Source organism: Notolepis coatsorum, assembly GCF_963971535.1.
Source record: "Notolepis coatsorum genome assembly, chromosome: 11".
NCBI lineage: Eukaryota > Metazoa > Chordata > Actinopteri > Aulopiformes > Paralepididae > Notolepis > Notolepis coatsorum.
Genome location: NC_140175.1, coordinates 85408396 through 85423928, shown reverse-complemented (window position 1 = coordinate 85423928; position 15533 = coordinate 85408396). Strand labels below are relative to the sequence as shown.

At 43.2% G+C, this 15533-nt stretch overlaps 1 protein-coding gene across 1 annotated transcript; it reads left to right on the top strand.

Moving 5' to 3' along the window:
• Nucleotides 1–10581: 10581 nt before the first annotated feature.
• LOC311237176 (insulin-like) lies at nt 10582–13128 on the top strand (the record flags this gene model as incomplete). Its single annotated transcript, XM_084324985.1, has 2 exons — nt 10582–10762; nt 12950–13128. 2 exons carry the CDS (start codon nt 10582–10584, stop codon nt 13126–13128), a joined length of 360 nt encoding a protein of 119 aa, XP_084181111.1.
• Between the last annotated feature and the right edge of the window lie 2405 nt (nt 13129–15533).

Genomic DNA, 15533 nt, shown 5'->3' with positions numbered 1-15533 from the left:
TAGCATAACAAAGAAATACTCTTCAAGAAGTTTTCCTCCCCTTATCCATTCTACTGCTTGTTACTGCCCTCTACAGGTGATATTTAAAAACGGGTTCAAATATGTTTTCTCAAAGGGAAATTCTCATTGAACAACCGTTTCTGGTAAAACAAAGAAAATGCTTCACCTTTGTTTACAAAACTATTCATGATAGGGAGGGAAGTCGTGGGTGGTAATCTGGCGTTGTGGACAGCGACTCCTACAGGTCAGGTCTGGGCGCCTGCACAGCAAAAGACAGGAAGTGGTCAAGGCAGCGTGACCTCCCACGCGTTACAGTTCACCAATGAGAGTCCGCGCTGTCAGGTGAAAAGAGAGCCGCTGGCTGTCTCCGCATGTGTCGGAGGAAGCATGTGGTAGACCTCAGGGCTCCCTAGACCGACCAGTAGGGGGCGCATGCGCACAACGACCAGGTAGGGGAGGGGGGAATTGGCATAACGACTCAAATTGGGATGGGAGGAAAAAGCACAGAAAATCAGGCGGAGAAAAAGATTTAAAAAAATAAAAAACTATTCATGATAAAGACAGAATCAGTCAGGGGTCTTTGGGAAGACCCAGGAACATTGGACCTCATTCACCAACATTGTCTTAAGATTTCTCTTACGACAACCTCCTTGGAAGGTCGTAAGAGAAAGCAGACGACAATTATCCCCGGATTCACCAACGAGTGGAGAGTTTGTCTTAACTTGCCAAATGATCACAGCTGCGAACCCCGAATGATCGTACGTCACTCATTCACAAACAGGAATGCGCCTTCCCGTTGACCTGATTTGCATACAGACACGCCCCTCCAGCTCATTATAATGCAAGGGCCGTGCGCAAAAAAAGGGTCGGCATTGCCCAGTATTCAACAGGTAGCGAGGAAGCGATTTGCGACGGATCAAAATTAGATTAAATTCAAATGTATTGTCACCATACAGCACACTATACCTATAGTGGAATAGACTATTAATATTCCATATTTATACCATCTTGTTGCACGCTCCTGGCAACCTGCCGCAGCGCACACACACACACACACACGCGCACTGTATATTCTATGTGCGTAATGAATGAACAGTAGGCTTATATTATTCTAATGACTTGTTTTATTAGATCACAGATACTGTGCTGCCCTATAGTAGTCATACTGTAGTTCTACTAAAGTACAGTACACATCTTAGCAAGACATCTTAAGGCCGCCACAGAGTCGGGTGTGAGCGGACCAGACTCCAGAGGCGTCGCTCCACTGAAACCTCAAACGATTGCAGACATGCCACGCAGAGTCCGGTCCGCTCACATATGCCCGACTCTGTGGCGGCCTTAAGATGTCATGCTAAGATGTGTACTGTACATTACTATAGGGCAGCGCATACAGTATCTACTATCTCCTAATAATAATTTGAATAATATAAGCCTACTGTTCATTCATTACACACATAGACTATACAGTATGCACGCAGAGAGGAATTCTTACATCAGCAACAGGGAGCTTCTGGCCATAAGACTGGCGCTGGAGGAATGGCAGCACTGGTTGGAGGGCGCGGACCAGCCGTTCATAGTGTGGACCGACCACAGAACCTAGCCTGCATCCAAACGGCCAAACGACTGAACTCCCGGCAGGCAAGGTGGGCCTTGTTCTTCGGAAGGTTTGATTTCACGCTTACTTACCATGCAGGCTCCCATAACATCAAGCGCGATGCCCTGTCCCGTCAATTCTCGGTGGAGGAGACTAAAGCGGCTCCGGAGCCCATTGTGCATCCTTCCTGCATTGTGGCCTCCATGACCTGTGAGATGATGATGATGATAATAATAATAATAATAATAATAATAATAATAATAATAATAATAATAATAATAATAATAATAATAATAATAATAATAATAATAATAATAATAATAATAATAATAATAATAATAATAATAATAATAATAATAATAATAATAATAATAATAATAATAATAATAATAATAATAATAATAATAATAATAATAATAATAATAATAATAATAATAATAATAATAATAATAATAATAATAATAATAATAATAATAATAATAATAATAATAATAATAATAATAATAATAATAATAATAATAATAGGGGTCTAACAGGGGTCCACAGTTGACCTCTCAGGTCTGGAGGGTGTTCTGCACGGCCGTGGAAGCAACCGTCAGCCCTCTCCTCAGGGGATCATCCGCAGTCTTGCAATCATGCAGCTGTCGTGGGTAGAGTATGCCCACAATACTCTCCCTAAATCCTCTTCTAATAATAATAATAATAATAATAATAATAATAATAAATCAAATTTCTATAGCGCCTTTCAGGAAACCCAAGGTCGCTTTACAATCAAGAGGGCTAGGGAAAGGGGGCAATAGGGGAAAAGGAAAAAGGGGAGGATGAGGGCAGGTAAGGGATAATGAACCTAATCTAATTTAAACTAACTAATGGGGAAAAGCCTTGGTGAAGAGGTGTGTTTTGAGAGCAGGGTTGGGGCGTTGCGGATTTCAGCGGGGAGAGAGTTCCAGAGGGTAGGGGACGCCACGCTGAAGGCTCTGTCACCGACAGTCCACAACCTGGTGCGAGGGATGGAGAGGAGACCCAGATCGGCCTCTTCTGGCATGTCTCCTTGTCTCTGTTCTCTCGGCTATGAGCCACATCTGTTCCCAGCAGAGAAGGGGGGAGATTGCTGTTTCGTCAGTCCAGGCCCATATACGCCAGCCCGCATTGCTCTGCACCGGATGCTCTGTCATTAACCCCTGTGCTGTCCGTCTCAAGCTGCCTCAAGTAAATGTCCATCCTACTTTTCATGTGTCCCAGTTGAAGCCTGTCCAGGCCAGTCCTCTCTCTCCTCCTGTAGTAGATCCTCCTCCTCCCCGGATGGTGGACGATCACCCAGCCTACACTGTCTGGGATGGTCTTGGATGTGTGTCACCAGGGCCGGGGCTTCCAATACCTGGTGGATTGGGATGGTTATGGGCCGGAAGAGTGCAGTTGGATCCCTCGGTGCTTCATGCTGGACCCGCCGCTCATCACACATTCACCCTGCACCCTGACCGGTTTTGTCATGCGCCAGGTGGCGCTCGTAGAGGGGGGGGGGGTAACTGTCATGTCCCCTGTCTCCTAGTTCTGGCAATTACAGGATTGGAACCTGGTGTGGAGTCAGGTCCCAAGCATCCACGGCTGCCAGCTATCTACAAATACCCAACTTAAACTCCAAGATTGTAGATTCAGCTAACCCAGCCAGTGTCTACAGTATGTTCTTGCTTCTCCTGATATATTCTTGCCCGTCTTGTTGTTGCCCTGTTTGTCCTGTCATCTGCCTGTCTCCATGTCCAGACCCTGGGCCTGACTCCTGATCCTACCCTGCCTTGTGTGTGTCTCCTCCTGGATAACCTGCCTGCCGTGTCCCCACCTGGAAACCCTGTCTGGTCCTACTCTACCACTACCTGAACTACCCCCCTGCTTGTCTTGTTCGTCTCTCTGCACTAGAGTTTACCAGTTGGACCTTAACAAGTGGAGTAGGACATGTCTTTTGGAATAGTGGAATAAAAGCATAAAGTTCCCTAAAATGGAAATACTCAAGTTAAGTACAAATACATCAGAATTGTACTTAAATAGCCTACTTTGTTAATTTCCATCATTGGATACTGGAATAGGTAAGGGACTGTGCCAGTCTGCCATTTAAACATTGAAATGAGATACATTAGAAGTCACAGAGGTCATTTTTCTTCATGTTCTTTTATCACAACCTTCTTTGTAATAATTTAAGTATGAGACATGCAGCTATTTCTTAGATAAACTGATAAGAAATGAAATCCCAACTATCCAAGGGCCTATGTCATAATCCTCCATCTAATTTCTTAGATGGATGGGTAAAAGTTAAATCCCAACTCTTGGGGCCTATGTCATAATCCTCCATCGTTGTGATGTTGGCATAACTCTTTGGTCTTACCCCCATATTCCATTGGATTTTGCATTGATTGGTAATCTCCTCTAATTATGGTATTTTAGAATTAGCTCCAGTGTAACCATTCTCAATTATCACAAGGAGAGTCCTTATCAGTTTTCCTGCAGTGAGAAACCTCCCTTTAAGACCTTTGCTCAAAAGTAATGTTACCTTACCAAGCCTGCAGTCATCTGTATCTTTGAAAGTTTGACATATGAAAAAATCTTTCCCAAAGGATGTATTGAAAGTATTTCTCATTTGATGTGACAGGGTTAAATGGAATTTGGCTTTGTTTACCTAATCTTCCTTTCCCACGTTGATCTGATGTTAAAATATAAGTCCACTATTCAATACATGGGAAATGGGAAATGGGAAGTAGGGATATTACAGTTACTAATCCAAGTAACGCTGCGTTAGTGTTACATCGTTGCCAGAATGCAATGTTTTTTTTTGTCCTATTACGTTTATACGTGGTCCTCTGTAGATGACGTGTGCGCGTGGACTGGCAGGTCAGAGCGAGGTCACTATGGCTCCTAGCCAAAAAGCAGCCTGGAGGGTGATGAAGAGAGGTAACGTTATGTGTTCAATAGCTGTCTGTTGTAAACTATGCAACCGCGAAAAATACGACATCTAATTTGATGAAGCATCTGACATGGTAGCGCGACAATTTTAAACTCGACACATACAGTAAAAAACCTGATGCTGACAGGGAAGCCTCTACCAGTGCCAGTGAAGGATGTACTCCGGCAATACAATAGAAACGGATCTAAGATTAGGGAAAGCACCACCCATGAGTGGAGAAGGTCGGAAGAAGCTCATCGCTGGGTATACATGATGGCGAGGACATGTTACCTATTTTCACGGTTGACTCACCCTCATTTAAAAATACCCATAAAGAACAATGTCAAGCTACCAACAGAGAAAGACATTTTCTGGCTACCTCAAGAGAGAATAGCAGTGATGGAAGCTAATTTGAAGGCCACACTCTGAGAGGTGTTTCATAGCTGTGGACAGCTAACGACAGAAGCTAAACAGGTTTTACATTACTTTTTTCCGAGGGGGGTGGGGTGGTGTAAGCGAAAGTAACGAGTAATGTAACTAGTAATGTAACTAATGACTTTGATATAAATGATCATTTTAAAGTAATTTGATTAGTAATAAGTAACTAATTACACATCCTGAGTAACTTGCCCAAAATGTATTATTATTTATTTATTTAAATTATTACTCTACGTAAAAATGTGATCTATAGCACTTTTAAATACACGTGGGAAGGATTCAAATCACAGTCGATGATTTGAACAGTAGTGAAAATACAAACATAAGCAGTTTCTCCTCAATCGTTTCTGCCACGGGAATCATCATCATCGTCACCCTTCATCTATCTTTGGCCATAGCTGAGGCTGAGCAAGCTTGTTTGTTGCATTTAGTTTTGGGGTGTGAGTTCTATATATAGACTATTGGGTTAGTTGGGTTCATAACGTGTCTCCCTGAACACCTGCTCTGTCATCATCTGGGGCTGTCACGTTTTTCTTATTCTTTTTACTTTCTTATGTTCTGACATCATGTGTCCCTTAAAAGCCCAATCAGTGATCCAAATGTAAAGATACTACTAATAATAAATACATAATGAAAATAATAGGAATTAGATTAGATTAAAATGTATTGTCATTATACAGCACAATAGAAAATACAATATAAATACATTTGTAATCCAACCAGAGTGCAAATGTAACATCTAGTCTTGAGTCCCCAGTGTTCGAGTCCGAGTCCAAGTCACCAAAGAAGAGCCCGAGTCGAGTCCCCATTACCCTAGTCCGAGTCAAGTCATCAAAGTAATTTTTTTTTAATGTATTCAGATTTACATACAGTATGGTTAAGAAGTTTGATTTACATACTGTACACTATGGTTAAGAAGTTTGATTTACATACAGTATGGTTGAGAAGTTTGATTTACATACAGTATGGTTAACACGTCTGATTTACATACAGTATGGTTGAGAAGTTTGATTTACATACAGTATGGTTAACACGTCTGATTTACATACAGTATGGTTAAGAAGTTTGATTTACATACAGTATGGTTAAGAGGTTTGATTTACATACATTAAGAGGTTTGATTTACATACAGTATGGTTAACACGTTTGATTTACATACAGTATGGTTAACACGTTTGATTTACATACACTATGGTTAACACGTTTGATTTACATACACTATGGTTAAGAAGTTTGATTTGCATACAGTATGCTTAACACGTTTGATTTACATACAGTATGGTTAAGAAGTTTGATTTACATACAGTATGGTTAACACAGTTGATTTACATACAGTATGGTTAAGAAGCTTGATTTACATACAGTATGGTTAACACGTTTGATTTACATACAGTATGGTTACGAAGTTTGATTTACATACAGTATGGTTAAGACGTTTGATTTACATACAGTATGGTTAAGAGGTTTCCAGAAATCTTCTTTTCCATCTACAAAATCAAACATTTCAAGAATGTATGTATGTATGATGTAAAAAATTTAAAATAAATTAAAAATGAAAACACCTGAACAAATTGTTCCCATCAGGACTAATGACTGAAGCCAGCAGTAGCATCTCTCTCTCTCTGATCACCCATCATGCGTCAGCATGGAGTGCCCATCAGGCAAGCAGGCATCCCTCTGGCATTATGGGCACGTGTTAGGTGCCACTAGCTTCTCCAGGTGCGGGACCAGTGGCAGACCTACCATCTGTCTCGATCCCGTTCATCTTTAAACAAACACCACCTGTGTGTCTGTAGTCAAACAGGTTGCAGTGTAACACTGACACTGCAATTTATTAGAGACAGAGAAGACACATAGATGCTGTGAGAGAGAGAGAGAGAGAGAGAGAGAGAGAGAGAGAGAGAGAGAGAGAGAGAGAGAGAGAGAGAGAGAGAGAGAGAGAGAGAGAGAGAGAGAGAGGAGAGAGAGAGAGAGAGAGAGAGAGAGAGAGAGAGAGAGAGAGAGAGAGAGAGAGAGAGAGAGAGAGAGAGAGAGAGAGAGAGAGAGAGAGAGAGAGAGAGAGAGAGAGAGAGAGAGAGAGAGAGAGAGAGAGAGAGAGAGAGAGAGAGAGAGAGAGAGAGAGAGGGGCTCCATGGCTTCTGAGGAGGGGAGAATGGAGCAGCCATCGATGGCGAGGACTATACATTTGGTGTATACATAGAGTGTCGTCAGGAAAAAGTACATTCATGTGACTGCTTAAGTCAATTCTTAATGTAGACAGATATTTTTAACAATGCAACATGTTAGAGGGTTCCTTGAACCATTTAAAATGTATAGCATTGAATCTAATTGAATCGGAAATTGAATCGATTCGGGACCTTGTGAATCGGAATAGAATTTAATCAGAAATCGAATAGATTCTGGACCTTGTGAATCGGAATCGAATAGTTTGGGGAAATCAGTGGCGATTCCCAGCCCTAGTCTTTACTACTATGCACTCAAGACTGTAGCACTCAAGTTCAACACTGTTTGACGAACATTGTCGCTCAGCTTTAAATACATTTTTTTGTTTTCACTTTTTCTGTATTTTTGCTCCCATCCCAATTTAGTCGTTATGCCAATTCCCTTCCTGGTCGTTGCGCGCATTGCCCCACTGTCGGCCTAGGGAGGGTGTAGAACTACCAGATGCCTCCTTTGATACATGTGGAGTCAGCCAGCCGCTTCTTTTCACCTGACAGCGAGGACTCTCACTGGGGGAATGTAACGCATGCGGAGGTTCATGCTATTTCCCCCCGATCCCCTCCCTGCTGAACAGGCGCCCCGACCGACCAGTAGGAACCCCAGTTTACAACGACCAGGACACATACCCCGCCGGCTTCCCACCCGCTAACACTGCCAATTGTGTTAGTAGGGACGACTGACCAAGCCGGAGGTACCGCTGACAGCTGGATTCGATCCCAGAGTCTCTGCGGTGGTAGGCGAGTGCATTCTCCACTGCGCTACCCAGTGGTTGTCGCTCAGCTGAAAGAGTTGTACCCTTCCTGCAGACTTGTTGTACAGAACTTGTAAGTTTGATTGATTGATTGATTGATTGAAAAGTTTATTAACAGATTGCAGAATGGGTACAGTACAGTACAGCTCAATACATACAATTGTTAAGGGGATGCAGACCAGAGAAAGACTTTCGTCTTGTTTACATCAGGGTCCCCCATTTTAAATTCATCATAACATATATGACACACACGACATACAGATAGACAGTACTGCTACATCTATACATTTATGACATACCAGATTTGCAAATACAGTACTGTTTGTGATACAAAAAGTGTCCAGAAAAAGAGTGTATATACATTTGACGTAGAAACTATACATTGGAGGAGGTTGGGTAGGTGGGGTGGGGTTGGGTGGGTGGGGGGGGGGGAGTGGGGCTGTACATTGGAGGTGGGGTGGGGGGTTGGGTAGGGGGTGGGTGGGGGACACTGTACACTGTACATTGGAATACTGACAAAGCCATACTTGGTAATTTACTGTACAACTGGGTTAGGACATTTGTAGGGGCCAGTTTCGAATTGCAGTCTCCTGTAGGTGTTCTTTGAGAGTGTTTTTGAAAGTGGGTAGTGATTCACATTCAGCTTTGGGTAGGGCGTTCCACATCTGGGTTTAACATGATTTGTGGAGCTCCCTCTGGTGTTGTGATCGTGGTATTCACTGACCTTTGGGAAGTATTTTGACATGTACATGGGTACCTTGGTCGTGTAGTGTATCTTGTAGACCAGGCCCATTGCAAGTTGCTGTACTCTGTCGTCTACTCTAAGCCATCCTAGGTAGTCAAAGTGGGCAGGGGTGAGGTGGGTTCTAGGAGTCAGGTCAAGCAGTAGTCTGACTAGTTTGTTTTGAGATGTTTGTAATTTGGTTTTTAGTGCCTTTGAGGTGCTTTGGTACCATGAGGTGCAAGCATAGTCGTAGTACCCTTGAATGAGTGCTCCTGCCAGAGTCTTCAGGGTATTCTTGTTTACCAGAGAGGAGATCCGGTACAAGAATTGAGTTCGTTGGTTGACTTTTTTTTATTACATTGGATGCCATTTTGTCACAGGAAAGATTAGCCTCTAGGATGGAACCCAGGTATGTAATTTCATCTTTCCTTGTGACAATATTGTCACCCACTGTAACTGAGAAGCCGTCGGTCTTGCTGAGTTTGTTATTTGAACCGAAGAGAATGGTTCGGAAGTCACTTTGGATAAAAGCGTCAACAATTCTATTTTGAGTACCCTGCCCCTCCGTCAAATGTCCTAAATGCTGTTTCCGTGGATATTCACATGGAATAAGTGTCCTCTGGGTGACATCACTTCATCAGTTCATTAACAGCCCTCCACTTCCAACACTTGTGCCACTTAGTAAAACAAACAGATCTTGCCATCCGGAAGAATTGGATTGCTGTTTACCGCACGGGTGCCCCGTTTAGGAACTTTTTCCCCGTCACAATTAGACAATTTTCCGCTGACCACAGCAGCACGTATGATACCCATCCCCCCACGCAGCTCCAACTCGGGTTATAAATTGCAGAGATGCCCGTTGTTCTTTCTCAGTCTCCTCCAGCCTCCAACATCTCCACCACGCCTCCTGAGAGACTCCTTCTCCTCCTCCTTCTCCTCACCCACACAACCACCGACTTCACAGGTAAGACATGCAGGGATTACTATAGGCTCGGGACGCCATGTACATGTACCGGTAGTCGAGGAGGTGGGTTCGCTCAGAGACTCCGCCCTCCAATAAATGCTGAGATAATAATTATTCACTTTATTCATCTGGACGCCATCTTGAATTGAAAACTAGGCCGGGCAACCATGAAGTGCTGCCATGTTTGGACCAAGGTTTGACGGATACATCGGTATAAATATTGACCGATATTAGATTAGATGCAGCTTAAAAACCTCTTAACAAGCGGGCAGAAAAGTGGCCTTTTTAGTTTTCGTTTTTGAGGACTGCATACTTTTTTTTGCAAACCAAAATACTATACTTTATACTTAGCACATGCAGCCTGGTCTCTTCTGAAAGATGACATTCTGAAGTTTCTGATACAATAAAGAAAATTCACTTTTAGTGCTAATGAAATAGAGTAACATAGGTCTGAACTTGAGTTGTAGAAAAACTTGTTACTCAAGTTTTTCTGTAGTAGTTAGTAGACCAGAAGTAGCATGTCCAAAAAAATTGGTATGGCTGAAAAAACAACAAACAAAAGTGTGAGAGCTCAGAAAAAGATTGTCTCATAGACTTCAATGCATTCGACGGAGAATTCTCTTCCTGTTTTGGCTCGTGACTTTTCACCTAGATCCCTGATTCGCTCATTCACGTGGGGTACCCTTGGAGAGCCCTACTCATAATTTTCGAGATCGCCAAATGATTGACGGAGGTAGAGGCTAGAGAGTCGGGAGTGAGTGTTATATATATTGTATAAAAAAATATGCACACCTGAGCCTCTAGAGGTCGCCAAAGTGCCGGTGGGCAAGTTGTCCTCAAGAGGGCCCACATCTGGGCCCCCAAGTGTTAAGAGGTTCATATTTTGTATTCAGTGAATAAAATGTTTCTGATTATAAAGACGCAAAGTACAGACTGTTGTGTGTTCCGTCTCACCAGCATGGCCTCCTGGCTCCAAGCTGCCTCCCTCCTCCTGGTGGTGATGGTGGTGCTGTTGTCGCCAGGCTCTCAGGCGGCCGTGGCCCAGTACAAACGACGCCTGTGTGGCGCAGAGCTGGTGGAGGCTCTCCGCTTGACCTGTGGAGACCGGGGGCTGAAAAGAGGTCTGGAGTCCCTGCCTGGTGAGCTGCTGGTACAAGGAGTGACTCTGTAGAATAGTGGTTCTCAAAGGGGGTTAAATAGTTACATTTCACTCATATTTGATTCACTAGAAGTTTAGCCCAATGAGAGAATACAAGAATGACTATTCTGATCATACTGTAGGTCTACGTGGCAATTTGGGGGTCCTTGAAATGAATACGTTTGAGAACCAATGCTGTAGAGGTCCACAATATGTTTAGTGCTGTGCCAGTGTGACGGATCGTATTGGTCTGCGTTGTGTAGTTGTTAAATGCTTATGTCCCGAGGGGGAGTTGAACAGGGGAGCTCCCGCGCCGCGGGCGACGACATAGGCCGCTGCACTAAGAAGTGAATCCACTCCTATGTACCGTACCTATGCGTCTATTAACCCTGTTATGAGGAAGTGAGTTTAACTTACCAGCCCGTAATGCCACAGTCACTTGTCAACACCCCTGTTTCTGTGAGTGTGGATATACTCACAGGCTTCCCCGTTACACCAGCACAGGAGAGACATCTGGCAGAAACCATTGTCATTGTGGATTAGGGAGAAATACATTTGTCTTTTCCTCATTTTTGTTTATGTGTACCAGGATAGGGGTGAGTTTGCTTTCAATTCAATTTGTTTTCTTCAAGAGTAAAACTCTTGTTGTAAATAGCCCTCAATCCTTGGTTCCAGTCCGTAAGAAAAAGTAACAAATGAATATTAACGCTTTCTCACTTTTCACTTAATTGTAGTTCCGCTATACATAACGATTTGACATTGAGCACCTAGAAGGAGGTGTAGTCTGACGTCACTTTAGTTTTCCGCGCGGTCCAACCATATAGGGATTTATCATTGGGAAAATGTATTATCGGCTATTGTAATAATTCTGCCTCATGAACATTGGCAAGCTTTCCATTTTGCACAAAATTAGTTCCCTTCTATCACTAACATTATTGTTTAACTCATTGGGCACCAAAAAACGTAATATCTCGTGTTTCGCCGCCAAGCGTCGGGTGCCAAAAACGTAATATCTCGTTTTTAGATCCTTTGATATTTTTCCTTTGATCCCCGTTCTAAACACTCGCCCGGAGCTCTCTAGGTCTCTCTGGCTCATCTGCCTACGTTGGAATTGCAATGACGATCGAATCTCACCAGGTGGTAGTATCACCTACCTTTTGAACTGGGGATATCAGTTGTCTTCCAGCCTGGGCCAGAACTGAGTTTACCTCCGGCTCTTTCCGCCTAGGAGTGGATCACAACATAGCAATCGGTGGAAGATTTGGTGCCTCAGAGCTATTCTTTCCCGTATGGTAGCCATGCCCAATATACACAAGTAATTGCGATCGCTATGGGATCGACTGGGATTTATTCATTTTGGAGTACTTTCTGACTGAGGTAAGGTCTACTGTTGGTAAAACATGCTTCTGTAACGATCACAGTGTCGTGTTTTACCGGACGTAAAACATGCTCGACAAACACGATCGCGGTTTCTAGTTAACCCCCCCCCCTTTTGATGATTTTGTGAAGACACATTATGTACATGGTATATACCTTTGATTTGGAAGTATTTGAGGTTTCAGGCGATCAACCAGAACGATTTGGGCATATTGCATATAACGCGTCATAGTATCTATGAAAAAATATTGGATTATTTTGGAAAGGGGCGATGTTTAGCGTGTAATAGCGCAAAAACTACAGTATGTAGAAATTAACTGATTAGTCAGTGATGGACTGTGAACAATGCCTGTCAAATGAGCCATACTATTGTCTCCATAGCTATAATACAGAACACACGATGGGTCTGCAAACATCGCTAAAATGGTCAATAACGCTGGCGCCATTGAGTACAGATGGGGAAAGGGCGTGGCACCCAAAGAGTTATTTTGTTTGAAATAAAATTATTTAATTCCGAATTGTTTCATGTTGAGTTATAGATTGTGGATGAATACACACAGAAAGGTACACCATGCCAATGTTCATGCTTTATTTGTTTTAAACTAGACTATTTAGAAATGTGTCCATTGGAAATACATTGCAATTTCAAGCGAGGTGGACCGGCCGGAAACAATGACGTAACCACTACACCTCCCTATACTTACACATATATAATTACATACTCGCAGAACTGTAACATATGTGTGAAATGTATGCAAGGCTAATATGGAAATCATGACAGAAGACTTGTGTAACGTGCTCCTCTTTGCAGGGTTCCTCTCGACGAAAGAAGCAACCGGCGGTGCGGAGAACGAGGTGGCCGAGTTCACCCTCAACGACATGATGGAGGCGATGATGAAGAGAAGTTCGGACAGAAAGATCGTGGACCAGTGTTGCCACAACACCTGTGAATATTATGTTCTTCAGCAATACTGTGGCAGCCTCTACTAACCCAGTCGACCCAACATGGCTAACAGTCTGTTCCCAAACACCTCCATTTTACCCATAGGATTTCCTGAAACTAGCCTGCTTTTTAGTATGAAGAAGAAGCTGATGAAAAGTAATTTGTTTTTGCTCTGTAATTGTCTCATGTTTAATAATAGGCTACGAAGTGCATCTTGTTTTGAAATACAGTGGGGGAATGTAATGAAATGTAACACCATTCACGGGGCAACAATGAAGATATAGACGGTTTCAACTTGATAACAGAAACATATGGACTGCATTTTTATCTCTGATTAGCTGTTGATATTAGCAACCACTGTTAAGCTGTTGATATTAGCAAATCAACTGCAGTCCCAGCTGTTCCCCAACAACATAATTCCACTGGAACGGTCTACACCAGTCGGTAATAAATGCTTTGAAAAGGAGACGTTTACAGCATGTTAAAGCTTGTTGGTGTGATTATCCTTTGGAATATCTTTGACTGAATACAGTATGAACAAGAACAACTATGAAAAGTGTTCTCGCTGAATAAAGCACACTCATTACCAGGTCATATGGAGCAGGTCTACTTTTATTAAGCAAATATTTATTAAGCAAATAAAAACGTACCGCTAACCTTTAACATAACATAACATGACATACTATGTATGTTATTTGGTGGACACTTCTATCCAAAGCAAGCACTTCGGCGTATCATGAATGCTTCCATTCTGTTGCATGGGTGCACAGTCCCAATGGGAATCAAACCCCTTAACCTGCCAGTTAGTTCCATGCTCTGCCCGCTGAGCCACAGGACCACATTTACTACTCTGTGACCATAAATACCAAATAATATGAACTCTATAAAAAGGCACAATGTATAGTATATTTGACTCTATAAGAATTCACAACAGAGCCGGCCTTAAATGTATTCTTATAGTCAAATATACAATGGGGTTTAATGACATTGCATCAGTCTGCGAACATCGCTTATGATCCAGATACTCCAAACATTATAAATCGAGTCAGATATTCTAAGACTTTTACACACACACACACACACACACACACAACACAAGCTAATTATTATCAGTCAGGTTTACAATTGCTGTATTTGTAGTGTGTGCTTTTGTAACATGCTATTTATATTACTGTGCTAATCCACAATACAGTCACATTACAGTCACAGCCACTTTGGCATGGCTGCGGGTCCTGGGGCGCGTGGCCTGTCATTTCTCTGTGGCGTTTGGGGGTGGAGGCGTGGGATTCACTGGTTTTTCCTCGTGGTGGTGGGGGCGCCGGGGAAGATGGCACGGCCCGCAGGGGTGGCATTCCCGTCGCCGTGCATGACGGTGTGAGTGGCGCGCAGGCTGTTTGTGTTTTCCTTCGGTCATGATGTGCTTTATCGGGTGGGGGTGTCTTGGATGGGGATTTGGTAGGTATGGATGTGTGAGGTGTTTGGGGGACTGACTGTTCCGGGGGGGGTTCACATGCCTTCGAGCGACATTGTACTTATTTTATGCCTATTCTTAAGTCTGCATGTTTACATTGCACTACTTTTATACCTACACTTATGTCTGCAATTTATGCATTGTTTTTTATTCTGTCAATTGTGCGCTGATTTTATGCTCATTTTATACTAATTGCTGTGGGGCACTCTGGACTGCGGTCCTTGTGTGAAAAAAGGTACAGTCTGTAAAGTCTCGACGACATTGAAAATGAGGGTGACCTCAATTGTCTTTTCGAGAATAAATAAAGGTTTGAATTGAATTACAGACCCAACAATGGGCCTACTGGCTAAGTACCGTATGTTAACGTCATGTCCTGGGGAAGCTGAGGGGATAAAGAAGAAGGCTTGTGACCAGAGCGTTGTTAGTTTGAATCCCCAGAACAACACAGACAATCTGGTTGGGCAAAGAGAACGAGAGACACTGTTCTTTCCCACAACAACAACTACCATTGATGATAGTCCCACTATACTAGCACTACTGTAGCCATTATATAATCCCAACAGACCCCAGGTGGTGAGAGCAGGCAACTGCACATCCTCATCCATCACCCTCAACATAGGGGCCCCCCAGGGCTGTGTTCTGAGTCCCCTCCTCTACTCCCTGTACACACATGACTGTGTGGCTCAGCGGAATAACAACACAATCATCAAATTTGCTGACGACACAGTAGTGGTGGGCCTGATCTCTGCAAACGACGAGAGGGCCTACCTGGAAGAGGTCAAGGTCCTGGCGGGATGGTGCCAGGAGAACAGCCTCTCCCTGAACGTCAGCAAAACAAAGGAGATGATTGTGGACTTTAGGAGGTCGGGGGTCAGGGACTACAGCCCCCTCAGCATCGACGGGGCACCGGTTGAGAGAGTGAACAGTTTTAAGTACCTCGGAGCCCACATATCCGAGGACTTGACATGGACCACACACATT